The sequence below is a fragment of the Aotus nancymaae genome, unplaced genomic scaffold (assembly GCF_030222135.1).
Source record: "Aotus nancymaae isolate 86718 unplaced genomic scaffold, 86718_ANA_hifiasm-v0.15.2.pri h1tg000007l, whole genome shotgun sequence".
NCBI lineage: Eukaryota > Metazoa > Chordata > Mammalia > Primates > Aotidae > Aotus > Aotus nancymaae.
In genome coordinates this window covers 51,898,665-51,919,763 of record NW_026988418.1, presented here as the reverse complement: position 1 = coordinate 51,919,763, position 21,099 = coordinate 51,898,665, and the positions used below count along the sequence as shown (strand labels likewise).

At 37.5% G+C, this 21,099-nt stretch overlaps 1 protein-coding gene across 2 annotated transcripts in view; it reads left to right on the top strand.

Moving 5' to 3' along the window:
* The window catches only part of LOC105725677 (guanylate-binding protein 7), a 39,634-nt gene that overhangs the window by 17,585 nt on the left and 950 nt on the right, over positions 1–21,099 (top strand). Inside the window, exons 6-11 of one of the 2 annotated variants that reach the window (XM_012464813.2) lie at positions 1,052–1,297; positions 2,038–2,318; positions 6,270–6,482; positions 8,838–8,940; positions 16,004–16,197; positions 17,053–17,275. In XM_012464813.2, the coding sequence (XP_012320236.2) occupies positions 1,052–1,297; positions 2,038–2,318; positions 6,270–6,482; positions 8,838–8,940; positions 16,004–16,197; positions 17,053–17,271 (1,256 nt within the window). In that variant the 3' untranslated portion in view covers positions 17,272–17,275. Of the gene's footprint in view, positions 1–1,051; positions 1,298–2,037; positions 2,319–6,269; positions 6,483–8,837; positions 8,941–16,003; positions 16,198–17,052; positions 18,357–21,099 lie in introns of those variants that run through there. The other variant, XM_012464812.2, reaches the window with a different exon arrangement.

The window sequence follows — 21,099 nt, the reverse complement described above, 5'->3', positions numbered from 1 at the left end:
ATTATACATTTGTTAAATGGATTGTATTTAGCAGAGTGGATACCTGTTGGTACCTACAATATCCATCTTTGTTCATTTATTCATCCTTTCAACAAAAGTTTGTTTTGAATAATCTATATATGCCCCAGAATCTCTCTCCAAGACAGTATCAGACCTAATATAATCTGATCTGGATATTTTCTGTCTCCAACATTTTCCCCAGATGCATCTTGTCCTCGTTTTTAGCAATTACTTTATTTTTAAGACCAACATTTCATTTCTGACATGGGGACAGTAAGATTGAGAAAGTGTGTGATGCTATGTAAAATTAGCCAGAAAGAGGAAGAAAAATACTACAGAACCTCATTTATATATGGATTGTATTTTAAAACGTGAAATACATAGAAACAGAGAAAGAACAGTGGTTACCAGGGCACGGTGAGGGAAGAAATGAGGACATGTGGGTGAAGGATACAAACTTGAAGTTATACAGGGTGGAAAGTCTAGCGATCTAATATACTGCAGGAGAACTATCATTAACAATATTGTATTTTACATTTAAAATTTACAGAGATTGGATTTTAGGTACTCTTACCAAAAAAAAAAAAAAAAAAAAAGGGAAGGAAAGTAAGTTTGGAAGATGTTAGATATATAATTTGCTTACTTAATAATAATTTCACTATATACATGTAATATTGAAACACCGTATTATAACACTACAAATATATACACTTTTTAAAGAAAGTACTTCTTATCATATTTTAGTTAATCATAATTCAGCAAACATTTAAAAAATTGTCAGTCTACCAAATATCATACAGTGGCTGAAGAAACTAACCATAAATTCCTTCACTTAAGGTGGATGCCTTCCCTTCCTTTTGACTCTGCTCTGTGCAGAAATGGACTTCTTGTACCTTAAGTAGATTAGCATTAAGTTTGGTTGCATGAGAGGACAGAGTAGATTCACAGACACAAGAGACTGTAGTGATTAAAGCAAGGAACTCTGGATATGAAAATCTCAGGCTTGCCCAAAAGCTGTTCTTCAGTAGTCACTTTTTCACTAATTCTGCAGGCAAGAATCCCCAAATCCAAAATTCTAACAAGCCCAGGGAGTGGATCAGGCATTTCTTTCCAAAACGGAAGTGCTTTGTCTTTGACCAGCCAACAAATGACAAAAAGCTCTTACTCCATGTTGAAGAAGTACCGGAAGATCAACTGGATAGTGATTTCCAGGTGCAATCAGAAAACTTCTGTTCTTATATCCTCACGCATGCAAAGACCAAGACCCTGAGAGAGGGAATCCTTGTCACTGGAAACCGTGAGTCTGTTTCTCTATATGGGTGTTTATTGAGACCTACTGTATCTCAAAAACTAGTAAACTAAGCTTATGAGCACAAACAACTGGTAAGGAGGTAACATCCATGTTATGAGGTGTGGAATAAGTGAAGGATATTTTTCTCAGTGAGGATATAAATGATGTATTGTGAATTTGGACAAAACAGAAAATAAGTAGCATGTTGTGAGTTTTTGCAAGCCTATTGAGATTTAGAGGTACAAAATTCAGTGTAATCTCATATAGAAAATTGACTTCATGAACATGTTACCTGTGCAGTCTTTTAGGGCCCTGTGCAGAAAAGAGCTTCTCACAGGGTTTAATGTTCTGTCACTGTCTTAAGAGTCTTTATAAAGGCACCTGCATTTACATTCAGAACTATGATCCACAAATGATATAATTTACTTTGCTGAATAGCTGCTTTTAAATTTTTACTTAAGCAGAAAAGTATTTCTTCAAGAAACACTTGTACATATTGTTCGTGATTAGTAATTAACTTTGTAATGTGACAAGTTGGAGAAAAAAGAGAAAGAATAAATAGGAACAGCAGTGATGTTATTGTAAGAAAGTGGATTCATAAAAAGTAGTAGTAGTAAGAGTAGAATTAAAAGAAGGAGAAGGTGGGAAAATTCATGTTACGTAAAGTTTTTTGTGATTTTTAGAATGCTGATACATACCACTTGTAAAACAATGAGTGAAAATGTTCTATCCATTCCCTAAATTAGGGCTGGGGATGCTGGTGGAGACCTACCTGGATGCCATCAACAGTGGAGTGGTTCCTTGTTTGGAGAACGCAGTGACAACTCTGGCCCAGCGGGAGAACTCAGCAGCTGTGCAGAGGGCAGCTGACTACTACAGCCAGCAGATGACCCAGCAAGTGAGGTTCCCTACAGACACACTCCAGGAGCTGCTGGATGTGCACGCCGCCTGTGAGAGGGAAGCCATTGCAGTCTTCATGGAGCACTCCTTCAAGGATAAAAACCAGGAATTTCAGAAGAAGCTTGTGGTAATGTGTGTTTGTATTTTTTTTCTTGACTCCTGCCTTTCTGGAATGATACTTAGAGTCCAACTTTTTAATGCCATGGTTCATCTCCTTCCTGTGGCAAAAGGAGCTTGGATTATTTTATGTGACTCAGTTTAATGGGCAACAGTTTTCTATTTTTCTAAAATATAGGAAATTTGTTAATTTTCTATCCTGCATAAGAAATTATGATTTTAGCCCATTTAACCACACATTTATACAACATACTAACTACAGTTAATAAAAATGGATTGCATTCTTGAAAATTACTAAGAGAATAGTATTTAAGCACTCTCACCACAAAAGAAGAAAAATATTTGAGATAATATATATGCTAATTAGTTTGATTTAGTAGTTTCATAATCTGCACAAGTTAAACAGAACTTTTAACTTGTACAGACTATGTTACATTTCATGTTACATTTCAAAATAACATGATGCAAGCATTATACATATACCATTTTTATTATTTTATTTTAAAAAGGTAAAATAAACACTTGCCTGACTCTGAGTGTGAAAAGAATGTATAAGCTCACAGCTCTATAAGTCAGAAGTTCATTTCAGGGCATCTGTGTGCTCTGCTCAGTGTATCACAAGCTGAAAACAAGGTGTTGATTGAGCTTACTTCTCACCTGTATGCTCAGGGGACCCTCTCTCCATCTTCAAGTCAGCAATGATGCATCAAATGTTTCTCTTGTTTCTAATCTCTCTGGCTTTCTCTTCTGCCTCAAGGTAAACAAAAAAGCTATGCTTTCGAAGAGCTCATGTGATTTGGTAATTCTTTTTTTCTTTTTTTTGTCTGTATTTTTTATCTTGGTCATTTGACTAGGTATGCAAGTATGTAGTGATGCCTTATTGTGGGTTTAATTTTCATTTCTTTCTTTTTTATTATTATACTTTAAGTTCTGGAATACATGTGCAAAATATGCAGGTTTGTTACATAAGTATACACGTGCCATGGTGGTTTGTTGCACCCAACAACCCATCATCTACATTGGTATTTCTCCTAATGCTATCCCTCCCCTAAACCCCCACCCCCTGACAGGCCCCGGTGTGTGATGTTTCCCTTCCTGTGTCCATGCATTCTCATTGTTCAACTCCTACTTATGAGTGAGAACACACAGTGTTTGGTGTTCTGTTCCTGTGTTAGTCTGCTGAGAATGATGGTTTTCAGCTTCATCCATGTCCCTGAAAAGGACATGAACTCATCCTTTTTTATGGCTGCATAGTATTCCATGGGTTATATGTGCCACATCTTCTTTATCCAGTCTAACACTGATGAGCATTTGGGTTGGTTCCAAGTCTTTGCTATTGTGAACAGTGCCACAATAAACATATGTGTGTATGTGTCTTTATAGTAGAATGATTTATAATCTTTTGGGTATATACCCAGTAATGGGATTGCTGGGTCAAATGATATTTCTGGTTCTAGGTCCTTGAGGAATCACCACACTGACTTCCACAATGGTTGAACTAATTTACACTCCCACCAATGTGTAAAAGCGTTCCTATTTCTCCACATCCTCTCCAGCATCTGTTGATTCCTGACTTTTTAATGATCACCACTCTAACTGGTGTGAGATGCCATCTCATTGTGGTTTTGATTTGCATTTCTCTAATGACCAGTGATGATGAGCTTTTTTTCATATGTTTGTTGGCCGTGTAAATGTCTTCTTTTGAGAAGTGTCTGTTTATATCATTTTCTCCCTTTAGATGGGTTTTTTTTTTCTTGTAAATTTGCTTAAGTTGCTTATAGACTCTGGATGTCAGCCCTTTGTGAGATGAAAAGATCGCAAGAATTTTTTCCCATTCTGTAGATTGCCTGTTCACTCTGATGACAGCTTCTTTTGCTGTGCAGAAGCTCTTTAGTTTAATTAAATCCCATTTATCAATTTTGGCTTTTGTTACCATTACTTTTGGTATTTTAGTCATGAAGTCTTCACCCGTGCCTATGTCCTAAATGGTATTGCCTAGGTTTTCTTCTAAAGTTTTTATGGTTTTAGACATTACATTTAAGTCTTTAATCCATCTTGAGTTAATTTTTGTATAAAGTGTAAGGAAGGAGTCCAGTTTCAGTTTTCTGCATATGACTAGCCAGTTTTTCCAACACCATTTATTAAATAGGGAATTTTTCCCCATTGTTTGTTTTTGTCAGGTTTGTCAAAGATCAGATGGTTGTAGATGTGTGGCGTTATTTCTGATGATGGGGTTTTCTAAACAGACAATCATGTCATCAGCAAACAGAGACAATTGGACTTCCTCTCTTCCTATTGGAATATCCTTTACTTCTTTCTCTTGCCTGATTGCCCTGCCTAAAACTTCCGATACTATTTTGAATACGAGTGGTAAGAGTGGGCATCCTTGTCTTGTGCTGGTTTTTAAAGGGAGTGCTTCCAGCTTTTGCCCATTCAGTATGATATTGGATGTAGGTTTGCCATAAATAGCTCTTATTATTTTGAGATATGTTCCATCAATACCTAGTTTATTGAGTTTTTAGCATGAAGCGGTGTTGAATTTTATCAAAGGCTTTTTCTTTTTTTTTTTATGTCTTTTTTTTTTATTGCATTTTAGGTTTTGGGGTACATGTGAATAACATGCAAGGTTGTTGCACAGGTGCACACGTGGCAGTATGATTTGCTGCCTCCCTCCCCTTCACCTATATCTGGCATTTCTCCCCATGCTATCCCTCCCCAACTCCCCACCCCCCCCACTATCCCCCCTCCCCCCCAACAGACCCCCGTGTATAGTGCTCCCCTCCCTGTGTCCATGTGTTCTCCTTGTTCAACACCCGCCTATGAGTGAGAACATGTGGTGTTTGATTTTGTGTTCCTGTGTCAGTTTGCTGAGAATGATGTTTTCCAGGTTCATCCATGTCCCTACGAAGGATGTGAACTCCCCTTTTTTAATGGCTGCATAATATTCCATGGTGTATATCAAAGGCTTTTTCTGCATCTATTGAGATAAATCATGTGGTTTTTGTTATTGGTTCTGTTTATGTGATGGATTATGTTTATTGATTTGCCTATGTTGAACCAGCCTTGCATCCCAAGGATGAAGCCAACTTAATCGTGGTGGATAATCTTTTTGATGTGCTGCCAGATTTGGTTTGCCAGTATTTTATTGAGGATTTTCACATCAATGTTCATCAGGGATATTGACCTGAAATTTTCTTTTTTTTGTTGTGTCTCTGAGTAATTATTAAATACTTTCTTGAGTATACTCAGTACTACTTGAATACTCTCCATTTCTAAAAGTCAACAGATACCATACAATGCTACCTAAACACTGGAGTACACTCCATCATATTAATAAGTCCAGGGACTATGGAAACCTGGGGGTGGGGAGGAGGAATCCTGGGGGACATCTTAAATCTGCCGTTGGCACTGTTAATGAATATTCTTCTTTCAGTCTGTCTTTTACCAGTCCCCAATTGACAGAAATCTCTCTAGTACATATTGAGAAAACCCAGATGTAATCATAATTTACAAACTTAAGCAAAAAAAAATATGTTCCCATATTTTCACATGTTAAGGTCCTTTTCAGAAGAATTTCAAGAGTTACAAGCTCTGTCCAGAGTAAAATCGAGTCATTACTGGGAAGTGATTATACCGGAAGGGTTGATTTTCTATGTACACATTTTATTCATAGCAATCCATGTTCTCTAAGGACACTACTACTGCCACAACTGAACTGTCCTTTGCTTATCGTTCATAGTTAGATCACTGTTAATCATCCTTTTCCTGAAGCAAAGATAGAGTTACACAGTCATGCAGAGAATTGATCAGAACTGGAACTAAAACAAGTCTTCTGACTCTTGGTCTACACCAGATCCCAGTCCACTCTGAAGCCATCAGACTACTTCTTCCAAGAGGATCATAGTTGGACCTTCCCTTCTAACAGCTTCTTTTACTGTTTTTCCCTACCTTTCGCTGGCAGGACTCCACAGAGAAAAAAAAGGAAGACTTTGTGCTGCAGAATGAAGGGGCATCTGTCAAATATTGCCAGGCTGAGCTTAAGCGGCTTTCAGAACACTTGATGGAAAGCATTTCAAGAGGAACTTTCTTTGTTCCTGGAGGGCACAATCTCTACCTAGAAGCAAAGAAGAAGATTGAGCAGGACTATACACTAGTGCCCAGAAAAGGAGTTAAGGTAAGAAATAAGGGGAGAAGAGGACGAATGGCAGAGGATGGTCAGAGGGCCTTTGTTACCCCTTCTGAAAAATCTAAGAACACAGTACCATTTATGGACAAAAAGTGAAGCATGGTAATATCTTGATATTTTACATCTTAAAATCCATTATTATTTAGCTACTCTTACTAAAACAAAACTCTTTTTTTTTTAACCAAAGAAGATTTAAAATCAGAAGTTCGGGTGGTCATTTAAAAGTGTGTGGCAACTTCCCCCACCACTCTCTCTCTCTCTTGCTCCTGCTGTTTTTGTCATGTGACAGGCAAGCTACCCCTTTACCTTCCACCAGGAGTAAAAGCTTCCTGAAGCCTTAACAGAAGCCATGTTTCCTGTAAAGCCTGAAGAACTGTGAGCCTGTTAAACCTCTTTGCTTTATAAATTACCCCTGAATTTAAAAAAAATTTAAATGTAGGTTCTAACTCTATACCTAAATCATTATTGTTCACTCACACTGAAACAGTAGTGTCCAAAAAATTATTTTAAATTCAGATCAGACAAAAATAAATAGCTACTTGTAATCCTTCTTGGAAAGATACATATATCAAATCAGAATTTTTTTTTACTTCATAAGTCCCTGCCAGTTAAAGAGAAAAAAGTGCTTAATTCTGAACTGCAAAGTCTTTTGCATTCTCAGAACCAAGCCTAGTACTGGTCAGGTGATTTCAATTATCAGAGTTTCAATTTCCTCACAAAATGAAAAGAAGGTGACTGTCTAATATTTAAAAAGTCAAAATTCTGAGTGTTGACAAGAATATGAAGCAATTAGAATTCTCACACATTGCTAATGAGGTATAAATCAGTACATCAATTTGGAAAACTGTTTAGTTTTCATTGCTAAAGTTGAAAAACAAAACCCAGTGACTCAGCAAATCCATTTCTAGATGTACACATTCACTTAAAAGACAGGGACAGAAATGTTCATAACAGCATCATTCACAATAGCACCAAACTGAAATTTTACCCTAATGTCCATCAACAATAGAACAAATAAACAAACCAGTATATTCACATAATGGAGTCCTATATCACAATGAAAATGAATAAGCTACAATCACATAATAAGAAAAATAAATACATTACCCAGTCTTAGGTATTTGTAGCAATGCAAAAATGGTCTAACACACCCATGAATCTAAATTTTTTTTGAAAGAAAGGATCAAGGAAAATAATCACCAAAAAATACCTAGGTCCTTCCTTCTGTGATGGGCCCCACCCACCCAAATTTCAGTCACTCATCACATATTGTCTAAGGTATTTATGCCTCTTTTTCCTTCCCATGTTTGACTATTAAGTCTATGTGGTGTTGTATTTTCCTTGATTGGTAATTTCCCATATTTGATAGCCATGTTACTCTCTTAAAGTTTCAAATTCTATAGTTTCTCAGGCCAGGTACAGTGGCTCACACCTGTAATCCCAATGCTTTGGGAGGCCAAGGCAGGAGGATTGCTTAAGACCAGGAGATTGAAACCATCCTGAACAACATAAGACTTCCATCTCTACAAAAATTGAAAATAAAATTAGCCGGCTGTGGCAGCACACATCTGTGTTCCCAGCTACAAGGGAGGTTGAGGCAGGATCACTGCTTCAGAGCAGGAGTTCAAGGTTGGAAGTGATAGTACCACTGAACTTACATTTGGGTGACAGAGTGAGACTGTCTCAAAAAAGAAAAAAAGTTTCTCAACTGTTTAATTTTCAATTATATTCACCACTACTCTTGTAAATAAGCTAGTTACCGGTTCAGTCTTTAAGTTTTAACTTTTTAAATTAAATTTGAATACATTGTTTACTTTTAATGAACTATTAGCATTCTTAAAAGTTATCAAAAGTTAAAAAATAAGTAAATAAATAAATAATTAGCCTAGAAAAGCTTCCAGCAAGGTAAAAGCTATTAATAGATATTATCCTAATTTAAAAATTAAATTTAAATTTAAATTTAAATTAAATCCTAAATTAAAAAGGGTAGACAGCCATTCAGGCAGAAGGAAAAGAAAGCAAATAATGCAAACTATAGAGGATGTGTGTTTGTAGAACTGCACAGAAATCTGGTTGTCTGCACCCTGGGGTGGGTGGTAAGCAGCATCCCTGGGAGAGGAGGCTGGACAGGCACAAGGGAGGCTGCTGCACAGGGTTTTCATGTCTCAGCAAAGAGCTTGGACTTTTTGTTGTGGCTGTGGGAGGAAAGAAACCACAGTGGAATCTTAAGAATAATGTGAAGTTTACAAGGTTAGATTTGTGGCTTTATTGAACAATAATTTCCTCATCACAAGACAAGATTCATGCTGCCTGACAGGTCTTTGCTCATTTTTGGTTCCTCAGGCAAACGAGGTCCTCCAGAGCTTCCTGCAGTCACAGGTGGTTATAGAGGAATCCATCCTGCAGTCAGACAAAGCCCTCACTGCTGGAGAGAAGGCCATAGCAGGTACAGGGGCAGGGCTCAGCTCTCAGAGAAATGGGTAGGTTTTTGCAATACCCGCTTGATGTTCAGAAAAAACTGTTTTCCTTATACCAGGAGTTTTCTTCTCATAGAGGACACATGCTCTGCTAAAACTGAAAATAAGGGGAGTTGGGATTGAACATCCAGCCACTCAGTTCCTTCCCACAACATTCTTAAACATCCTCTTGCTAACATGAATAGTGGGAGAATTCAGAGATTCCCAGTTCCCCACCTTCGTGCTTTTTTAAAAGTCAGTTTGGCCTCTGAACTCAGGAGAGTAGAACTCAGACCAGACTGTTACTTTCTTTTTCTTTTTCTTTCCAACTTTTATTTTAGGTCTAGAGGGTACACAAGTAGGTTTGCTGTATGAGTAAATTGTCCGTCATGGGGATTTGTTGTACAGATTATTTCATCACTCAGGTAATGAACATAGTATTCAATAGGCAGTTTTTCAATCCTCGCCCTCTTCCCATCCTCCACCCTCAAATAGGTCCTGGTGTCTATTGGTCCTTTTGTGTCCATGTGTACTTAACATTTAGTTCCCATTCATAAATGAGAATATGCAGGATTTGGTTTTCTATTCCTGCATTAATTCGCTTAGGGTACTGGCCTCCAGCTGCACCCACGGTGCTGCAAAGGACATGATTTTATTCATTTAATGTCTGTGTAATATTCTAAGGCATATATGTACCACATTTTCATTATCCAGTCCACCATTGATAAACATTTTGGTTGATTCCATGTCTTTGCTATTACAAATAGTGAGCAATGAACAGGTGCGTGCATGTGTTTTTATGATATAATGATTTGTTTTCCTTTGGGTATATACCCAGTAATTGAATTGCTGGGTCAAATGGTAGATCTGTTTTAAGTTCTTTTAGAACTCCAAACTGCTTTCCATAGCAGCTGAACTAATTTACAATCCCAACAGCAGTGTATAAGAATTCCCGGGCCAGGCGCAGTGGCTTATGCCTGTAATCCCAACACTTTGGGAGGCCAAGGCAGGCGGATCACCAGGTCAAGAGATTGAGACCATCCTGGCCAACATGGTGAAACCTCGTCTCTACTAAAAATAGAAAAATTACTGGGCGTGGTGATGCAGGCCTGTAGTCCCAGCTACCCGGGAGGCTGAGGCAGAAAATCACTTGAACCGGAAGGCGGAGATCGCAGTGAGCCTAGATCGCACCACTGCACTCTAGCCTGGGTGAGAGTCTCTCTCAAAAAAAAAAAAAAAAAAGAATTCCCTGTTCTTGAAAATCTTGCCAGCATCTGTTATTTGTTGACTTTTTAATAACAGCCATTCTGACTGGTGTGAGATGGTATCTCACATGGTTTTCTATTTGCATTTTCCTAATGATTTGTGCTGTTCAGCATTTTTTGATATGCTTGCTGGCCATGTGTATGTCTTCTTCTGATAAATGTCTGTTAATGTCCATTTCTCGTTTTTTTAATGGGGACATTTGCTTTTTCTTAATTTCTTTAACTTCCTCATAGATTCTGGATATTAGACTTTTGTTGGATGCATAGTTTGCAGACATTTTCTCCTATAATGTAGGTCGTCTGTTTACTCTGTTGATAGTTTCCGTTGCTGTGCATGAGCTCTTTAGTTGAATTAGGTTCCACTTGTTAATTTTTTGTTTGGTTGCAGTGGCTTTCAACGTCTTCATCATGAAATCGTTGCCATTACCTCTGTCCGGAATGGTATTTACTAGGTTTTCTTTTGGGGGTTTTATAGTTTTAAGTTTTACCTTTACATCTTTAACTCATCTTGAGTTCATTTTTTTATATAGTGAAAAGAAGGGGTCCAGTTTAAATCTTCTGCATATGGCTACCCAGTTAACACAGCATCATTTATTGAATACGACATCCTTTCTTCATTGCTTGTTTTTGTCAGCTTTACCAAAGATGAGATAGTTGTAGGTGTGTGATATTATTTCTTCTCTCTCTAACCTTTTTCATTGGTTTATGTGTCTGTTTTGTTTTGCTTTTTGACCAGCACCATGCTATTTTGGTTATTGTAGTCTTGTAATATAGTTTGAAGTCTGGTCATATGATGTCTCTGGCTTTGTTCTTTTTGCTTATGAGTGCCTTGGCTACTTGGGTTCTTTTTTGGCTCCATATGAATATTAGAGTAGCTTTTACTAATTCTATTTTTTAAAAAGTTAGTGATAGTTTAATATGAATAGCACTGAATATTTAAATTACTTTGGGCAGTATGGCTATTCTAATGGCATTGATTCTTCCTATCCACATGCATGGAATATTTTTCCATATGTTTGCATGATCTCAGATTTCTTTCAGAAGTGTTTTATAATTCTCATTGTAGAGATGGTTCACCTCCCTGATTGGCTGTAAACCTAGGTATTTTATTCTTTTTGTGGCTATTGTGAATAGAATTGTGTTCTTGATGTGACTTTCAGCTTGAATATTATTTGTGTGTAGAAATGCTACTGATTTTTGTATGTTGATTTTTTTTTTTAATTCTGTAACTTTGCTGAAGTTTTTCAGATGGAAGAGGCTTTGGGCAGAGACTATGGAGTTTTCTAAGTACAGAATTCTATTGTCTATGATGACAGATAGTTTAACTTCCTCTCTTCCTATTGGATAACTTTTCTTCCCCCTTGCCTGACTTCTCTGGCTAAAACTTCCAGTACTATGTTGAATAGGAGTTGTGAATGTGGGCATCCTTGTCCCATTTTGGTTTGAGAGTGAAATGCTTCCAGCTTTTTCACATGCAATATGATGTTGGATGTGGAGTTTTCATAAATACCTCTTATTATTTTGAGGTATATTCCTTTGACGCCCAGTTTGTTGAGATATTTTAATATGAAAGGTTGTTGAATTTTATCAAAGGTCTTTTCTTTGTCCATTGAGATGATCATGTGGTTTTTGTTCGGAGTCCCGTTTATGTGAGGGATCAATTTATTGATTAGTGTATGCTGAATCAACCTTGCATTCCAGGAATAAAGCCTAATTGACAGTGGTGGATTCACTTTTTAATGTGCTGCTAGATTTGGGTTTGCTAGTATTTTGTTGAAGATTTTTTCATCCATGTTCATCAGGAATATTGTCTTGCAGTTTTGTTGTTGTTATTATGTCTGTACTGGGTTTTTTAAATCAGAATGATGCTGGCCTCATAGAATGTATTAGGGAAGATTCCCTCCTCCTCAATTTTTTTTCGCAATAGTTAAGTAGAATTGATACCAGCTCTTCTTTATATGTCTGGTGGAATTGGCTATGAATCTGTCTGGTCCAGGGCTTTTTCTGCTTGGTAGGCTTTTTATTACTGACTCAGTTTCAGAACTTGTTATTAGTCTGTTTCAGATTTCAGTTTCTTCCTGGTTCACTTTTGGGAAGTTGTATGTTTCCAGGAATTTATCCATTTCTACTAGGTTTTTTAGTTAGTGTGCATAGCAGTGCTCATAATAGTTTCTGAGGATTTTTTGTATTTCTGTGGAGTTCGTGGTAATGTTCCTTTTGTTGTTTTTTATTATGTTTATTTGGATCTTCTCTTTTATTGTTCTTTTTTTTAGTCTAACTAGAAATATATCCATCTTATTTATTCTTCCAAAGAACCATTTGTTTCATTGATCTTTTGTATGGTTTTTCTTGTCTCCATTTTGTTCGGTTCAAGTCTGATTTTGGTTATTTCTTGTCTTCTGCTACCTTTGTGCTTGGTTCACTCTTGTTTTTCTAGTTCCTTTAGGTGTGATGTTAGGTTGTTAATTTGAGATATTTCTAACTTTTTGCTGTAGTCATTTAGTGCTGTTAGCATTCCTCTTAACATCACTCTAGCTGTGTCTCAGAGATTCTGGTATGTTGTATCTTTGTTTTTATTGATTTCAAATAATTTATTTCTGTCTTAAATTCACTGTTTACCCCAAAATCATTCAGGAGATTATTTAATTTCCATGGAATTGTGTGGTTTTGAGAGATATTCTTTGTATTGATTTCTGTTTTTATTGCACTGTGGTCTGAGAAACTTGGTATGATTTTGGGTGTTTTTAATTTGTTGAAAATTGCTTTATGATGGAGCATGGGGTCAACTTTAGAGTATGTTCCATGTGCAGATGAGATGAATGTATATTCTGTTATTGTTGAGTGGAGTGTTCTGTAGATTTCTGTTAGGTCCATTTTATTCAAGTGTCAAGTTCAGTCCTGAATATCTTTGTTAGTTTTTTCACTCAATTATCTGTCTAATATTGTCAATGGGGTGTTGAAGACTCACACTATTATTGTGTGGTTATCTGAGTCTCATCATAGGTCTCTTTGAACTTGTTTTGTGAATCTAGGCTTCTCTAGTATTGGGTGAATATATATTTTGTATAGCTAAGTCTTCTCTTTGAATTGAAACTTTTATCATTCGGTAATGCCTATCTTTGTCCCTTTTGATTATTATTGGTTTGGAGTCTGTTTTGTCTGAAATAAGAATAGCAACCCCTTCTCTTTTTGTTTTCCATTTTTTCTTCATCCCTTTACTTTGAACCTATTGGTGTAATTGCATATGAGATCGGTCTCTTGAACATAGAAGACAGTTGGGTCTTATTTCTTTAAGCAACTTGCCACTCTGTGCCTTTTAATTGGTGTGGTTAGCCCTTTTACATTCAAAGTTAATATTGATGTGTGTGGAACTGATCCACACATATCCTCATGACATGGCACGACAACATGTCATCATGTTGACAGCCGGTTGCTATGTTGACTTGATCGTGTTGTTGCTTTGTAGTGCCAGTGATCCATGTACTGAAATGTGCTTTTGTGGTGGCCGATAATGGTCTTTCATTTTCATGTTTAGCACTCTTTTCAGCACCTTGTGTAAGGCAGGTCTGGTGGTAACAAATTCCCTTAGCATTTGCTTGTCTAAAAAGAATTTTTTTTCTTATGAAGCTTAGTTTGGCTGGATATGAAATTCTTGCTTGGAATTTCTTTTCTTTATGAAGGCTGACTATAGGCCTCCAGTCTCTTTTTGATGCAGGGTTTCTTCTGAAAGTTCCATTGTTAGCTTGATGGGATTCCCTTTGCAGAAGACCTGCCCTTTTTTCAAGCTGCCTTTAATATTTTTTCTTTCGCATTGATCTTGGAAAATCTGATAACCATCTCATATGTGTTGGGGATAGTCATCTTATATAGGATCTCACAGGGGTTCTCTGATTTCCTGAATTTCAATTTCAACCTCTCTAGTGAGGTTGGGAAAATGTTCATGGGCACTATCCTCATATATTCCAAGTTGCTTGCTATCTCTCCCTCTCTTTCACAGGTGCCAATGAGTCATAGGTTTGGTCTCTTTACATAATCTGATATTTCTTTCAGATTTTGTTCATTATTTTTTATTCTTTTTTCTTTATTTTTGTCTGATTACGTTGGTTTTAAAAATGGGTTTTCAAGCTCTGAGATTGTTTCCTCATCTTGGTCTATTCTACATTTAATATTTTTGATTGTATTATGAAATTCTTGTAGCGTGCTTTTCAGCTCTATCAAATCAGTTTGGCTCTTCTTTAAAATGGCTATTTCATCTTTTAGTTCTTGAGTTACTTTACTGAATTCCTTCAGTTCCTTGGATTGTATCTCAACTGTCTACTGTGCATTGATAACCTTCATTGCCATCCAGATTCTGAATTCCATGTCTATTATTTCAACCATTTCAGTTTAACCAAGAAACATTGCTGGGGAGCTAGCGGACTCATTTGGAGGTAAGGAGCACTCTGGATTTTTGAGTTGCCAGAGTTCTTTCACTGGTTCTTTCTCAATGGTGTAGGCTGATATTCTCAATGGTGTAGGCTGATATTTAGTCTTTGAAGTTGCTGTTTCTTTCATGAAGTTTTTGGCTTTTATATTATTTTATTCCCTTGAAGATTCAACTGGTATAAATTATGTTCAGTTGACCAGATTTTTTTTCCGGATGATTTCAAGGGGCCAAGGCTCAGCTCAGCACCCCTGGGCTGTGGGCTTGAACCTTAGTAGGCTGGGACCAGGCTCAAGGCTTTGTTTTCTGGCCCTTCTAGGTTAAGCACCTGCTGTGCTGCAGGGGCCAACCTCTTCCTGGTTAATTGGCAACAGCACTCCAATGGGGGGTGCTGGCAAAAGCACTTTCTCAGGGCAGTGGCAGTGTGGTCCATGGCCGTGGGTGAGTGGCAGCAGCAGGGCAGCAGTGCTGCAGGTTCTGTGCATGTGCATTGGTGGTGGCAGGTTGACAGGGTCTGCACACTTGTGTGCACCAGGAAAGCAGTGGTGAGAGGCTGCAAGCGAGTGTGTGCCAGCGAAACAGTGGGGAGAGGGTGCATTGAGTGCACACTGGTGTGAGCCCACCTGCTGAAGCTCTATGATGGTTACATGGGGTATGTCAGCAAAGAAGATATGGTGGTAGCTTCTGGGAAGTTCTTCAGTTTGGCAATTGAAGTTGTACTTGAAGTAGATGCAGCCAGGCAAGAACCATGAGAGAGGCTGACAGACTGGGAGGTGCTCAGATCATAGTGGACCCATTCCACAGGCAAGATAGCCCAGTTCTATCCAGGACCAATAGTCGACAAAAGCCAAAGCCATATATTTGGGTATGGCAAGTCTTGGGGGATGGGAGTTCCTGGTTGTGCTCCACTGGAGCCATTCCTGTGCCAAATATCTAGGCTCCACACTGGCCAGGGTCCTGTCCCTATCAACTCTCCAAGCAGTTCTCTTTGCCAGCTCAAACATCTATGGTAGTTGTGGGGTATCCTAAAGCTAGGATTCCAGAGGCCCATGGTGAGAGTGGGCCCCTTTGCACCAATTTCCCTCGCCCTTCCCCAGGAACTGCTCAGGATTAGGACTGAGTCTTGGTACTTGGCAACCCTGTGCAAGGTTCCCAGATTTCTTTCACTTCAGCCTCGGGTCTGCATCCTTCCTTCATCTGCTCTCAATGCCTTCCTTCTGAAGTCCTGCTTGGAGTGTATCAGTCTTCTTTATGGTCTGACCTCTCAATGGGAGAAGCTCTTCCTGACTGCATCTGCTTAGCCATCATAGTTCTTCTCTCACCTGACTGTTATTTTCTTCCCTCTGTGAAACCTCTGTGGAACAGCTAAGCAGGCTAAGAAGCAGGCAGCTGAGAAGGAACAGGAGCTGCTAAGACAAAAACAGAAGGAACAGCAGCAAATGATGGAGGCTCAAGAGAGAAGCTTCCAGGAAAACATGGCCCAACTCAAGAAGAAGATGGAGAGGGAAAGGGAAAACTATATGAGAGAGCTGAGAAAGATGCTGAGTCACAAGCTGAAGGTGAGTCTGATTGAAGCTTGGCAGTGCTTGCGGCACAATGCCAGTTCCTCAGTTAGGGAAGGGCCAAAATTTTGAGCCAGTCAAGATTCCAGAAGGAAACACAAAAGGCATATATTTCACTTAAATTTCAAATACATATGAATTCTACCGAAGCCTGTAAATCTACAAGACTTCCGCACTTTCTGTCATGTTAGACTTTGGAGAGTACACATGACATCCCCCATGGTGCCAGGCTGCTGTTCGTGATGATTATAGGATGGTCTCACTGTGCCCCAATTAATTAGGACCTTAGTCCACCAGTCCTTAGGATTCTCAGCACAACCATCAAAAGGACCTGAAATAGATCCATCTGGATAAAAGTATCAGATCTGGCTTGATATGAAATGATACTGAATGATCTCTCAAATTGCTCCATTTGTTTCTGTATCTGCCTGACTCATCCTATACAACCTGAGTAAAATATATTCCTTGTCCCAACCTGGAGCTGGACAATCAGCATTTTATACAGAGTCAGTGGGTCCCCATTATTTGCCAGATGAGCATGGCCATGCTACATCAGTGGAAAGGGGAATCCATTAGAATTAAACCTGCATTCCCTCTCAAAGGGGATTCATTGTGCTGGAATGAAATTCCTCCCCACCTCCAGTGAGATGGTGCTGAGGAAATGTCATAAAGGTATAAATCATGAATATTCCCACCATTCAGGTCCAGTCATCTGGAAATATCAGACAAACTCATCAAAGAGTTTCTAAGATGTTAGAAACAATGTGTTTAACTAATGAAATTGTTAAATACAAAACTCGATGACTCTTAAAAATTGGGGATTTTCAAAAGTAGGCTCTTTTACTTTCATAGGTCCGAGAAGAACCGCTTACTGAAGGATTTAAAGAGATATTTGAGTTGTTAAATGAAGAGATTAATCGACTGAAAGAAGAGATTGAAACAGCTGAAAATGAAGAGCCCTCAGTGTTTTCCCAGATTCTTGATGTGGCTGGCAATATATTTATCGCAGTACTACCTGGGGCTGCTAAGCTAGTTGATTTAGGGATGGAAATTCTTAGCTCATTTATGTAATAGGGTAAGAATTCCTGCTAAGAAAATTATAAAATAAGGTTTCTTTTGTTAAAATGGCATAACACTGTTGCTCATTTTAGAAGTATATGTGGTATTGCAGTTTCATTTAAGAAAAGTTTTAAATTAAAAAGAAAATTTCAAAGAATATGGCCTGAAGTCCATAAAAACAAACTTAAATTTGACTGAATTAATAATTTACAGCAATGGGGGACAAGTTGGAAGATAAAATTATTCCTAGAAAAGATTTAAGAAAGCAAAAAGACAAATGGTAAGATGAAGAAATCATTCTCAATTTGTGTTATAGTCACAGAGATAATTTGTTATAATTAGCTCTTGTAAATCAGTGAGAAGAGAGTAACACCACATATCTTAAACAGGCAAAAATATGATAATAGCAATGTTTAATTTGACTCACAATAAAAGTTGTGCAAAGAAAAACTATGAGGTTCTCACTTCAATTTATGATGGGCAAGAAAGAACAGTTTGACAGGGCACTGAGCTGGCAAGGGTTTGGTGATATTGTCAGTGTCTCATGTTCGCTAGTGAGAGTGTGAACTGTTGGAATCATATATGAATTATCTAAGTTCACATACATTTGATCTAGCATTTCCACATTTAGAAATCTATCAAACAGATTGATTTACTCAAACTGAAAATGGTGTATATAATAGTATACATGTTGCACCATTGTCGTAATGCCAAAAGACTGAAAAAAACATTAAAGTCCCTCTTTCAGGTAGTGATAAGGGAAATCTTGGGAAATTCTAGGAATACTCTACAGCCACTAAAATGAAGGGAGAAGCTCTATTTGAACTAATATGAAAAGTCTCCAAGATGTATTATAAGTAAAAAAAAAAAAAAATGAGCAGGAAGCGTGTATAATTACTACCACTGAATTTAGAAAATAATGAATTTGTGCATATATTACTATCTCCTTCTGGAAAAACAGAAAATAATCTAGTATACATGGTCATAGCAGGAATGAACTTGAATAGTTGAGGCAAGAAATGAGAAGATAACTAATTTCACATCATATATTCTTCTGTGCCTTTATTTTTTAATAAAAATTTATTGCATTAATGTTATATTTATTGTCTTTGTTGAGTGCTTTAGGTCAACAAATACAGATTTCATTTGGTTCTTACTATAACCTTGAAGGACAAATGTTATTATCTTCAGTTTGTGGATAATAAAAGGAAGATAGTGAAATTAATCTATTTGCCCAAGATCATTGGTTAGGTTACCAAGTTATTACCTCAGCTTGTATTTCATAACTCCAATTCCACTACATAGACTTTAATATCAAGGAATGGAAGAATAACTCTTAAACTGAGTTGTCAGACATATCAAAAGCAAAAGAAACATACAATTGTCAGGATGAAGACAAATATAATATACCTAATTGAAAAAATAGGACCTATTAAAGGATTTTATACTACTTATAAAGTCTTATTTTCTTGTATTCCAAATAGGGAGCCCTATTTAATTACAAAGAATTACTGCCACAGCATGGATTTGATCTTTGATCTAATTTTTTCAAGATTTTGTGAGACTAAGCAAACTCTTATGAAAATCTCTTGTTCTTTCCTCTTCCAAGGCATTATGAAGCCAGAAAAAAAAAGCTCCTCTGATTTGTGCACTCCAGAAGTCTTTCACTCTTTTGTCAATATGGTTTTGTCCCTCTCTCTTGAGTCTTTCTATACACTTGTCCTCTTCATGCAGGCAGCATTAACTAGGGTGACTTTAGCACCATAATAAATTACATTCTATTGTAGCACCTCTACCAACACCACAAGCATGTAGCCTCCACCTCCATCCAGTCTCTCAGGGAGCCGAAAACACTTTTATATGCTAACCCACCAAGAAAAAAAAAATCATACTTTGTGATCTTCTGTGTCTTTAATATTTTATATGAACTTATTATTAATATGTCTTTAAACAATGATTAAAATTAAAAAGGAAATAGTAATAAATGAATGGGAGAGTTCCCATGATAGGAAGAAAGTTATTTATACCACTAGAAATAGCATAAGTCAGCTCAACAGGAAAAGCTGGCTCATCAGAACAAGGAACTAAAAAGGGCACACGACATGCATCCTAATTTTGTTTTTATTATGACCTTTCAATAAAGATTTCAAAGTTTATTCCAAAGTATATTTTCAGATACAAAGTCCCCTGGGCTGTTGCTTGGAAAGGTCTCTAAATGCTGTCTCACATTTATAAAGACGATGAAGTAGATAGAAATTTTTTCTTCAACTCAACATTTTAGGAACTTGTATTGGCTCTCTAGTGCCCAGTGCTTGAAGAACTCGAATGAACACCTTGTAGTTCCATAATCTGGGCATATTCTTTTGACTGAGAGCCTTTGCACAAGGGACACAGACTTCTTCAAACCCAGCTTCCTCACCCTCTATCTGTTATCTCTCAACCCCTACTGATCCTTAAAGGGTCCTACTTCCTGACTTTCCAAGGCTAAATGAGATGCCCTTCTCAGTGTTGCCATGGCACCATTTCGTCACTCCTACCATTGAAGATGGTATATAGATGTAATATTAAAAGTGCCTATTTACTTCTGTCTACCACCTTTGATCTCAGATGCCAGGTCTTCTTCATCAACTTGTCTTTAGTTCTCAGCACAAACTCACCACATAAGCTGAGGTGTGGGCTAAATACATAAGCTACCCTCCAATACATCCACAATTTACCATATGTTCACTGTATTCCCAATTTCTAGAGCTCTCAAAAATAAAGGGCACAATTTTAGAAACCAGTGCAGAAGGGAGTCACTGAATTGGAAAGAACATGCACACTTGTCTGGATCTACTCTGTTCTCTCTGAGGGACTGGACACCTCATGGCCCCTGTGTTCCTCAAGCTTCTCACCTATGATAATCACCCCAGAATGAAGTTACTGCCTTTGGCTCACAGGGCAATTACAATGTTTAACATAGTGAAGGAAGTGCCAGAAACTTAGAGAAAATGGGCTCTTTCAGCTAATAAACAAGTATTCATCTGCATTTACTCTTTTTTCTTATTATTTTACTTTAGGTGCATACTATATCTGGCATTTCTCCCCATGTTATCCCTCCCCACCCTCCCCTCCCTCCCCACCCTCCTCATTTACTCTTAAACTATACATAATTCACAAAGATTCAGTTGTCCCTGGAGCTATTTTTTGGTTCCCTGATACAAAAGACAGATTTTATTGTTGAGAAGAAAAGAAGCAGCTGATTTCCTAGCATTGCTTCTGTTTTGAAGTAACCCTGCTCTACTTTCACTTTCCACACATGTGCGCATGCGTACACACACACACACACACACACACACACACACACACACGATCTTACTCTCTTCTCTCATTGTTTATTTTTTTCTCTTTCTTTTAGAGACAGCATGGAACAGAGATATAATGTGATATTAATTAAAATGATTTTTCAAGTTAGAATCTCACATAATGACTTGCTAGTTTGCAGTTGCTCAATGGCTTAGTTTGACATTAATCTCTTTCTCTTTTTCCTCCTTAGACAAAGGGAATAACAAAGACTCCATATTTTGAAGCAGCATTATGTTGTTTAAATAATATATGTAAATAATCTGGCCTAGAAAGCAATTGATAAATAAGAAACGTTATTGTTGTTCACTCACCAAACGCAGAGGCATTTTAGTGAAGTGGTTGATAGTATGGGTTTTGGAACAAGACTTGGGTTCAAATATTACTTGGTAACTCTGTAATATTAACAAGTTGTTAAATTTCTTGGTAACACTGAAATTTGGTGTAATTGTTGTAGAATGCAAGGGGGAATGGGTGCAGTGGCTTAAACCTATAATC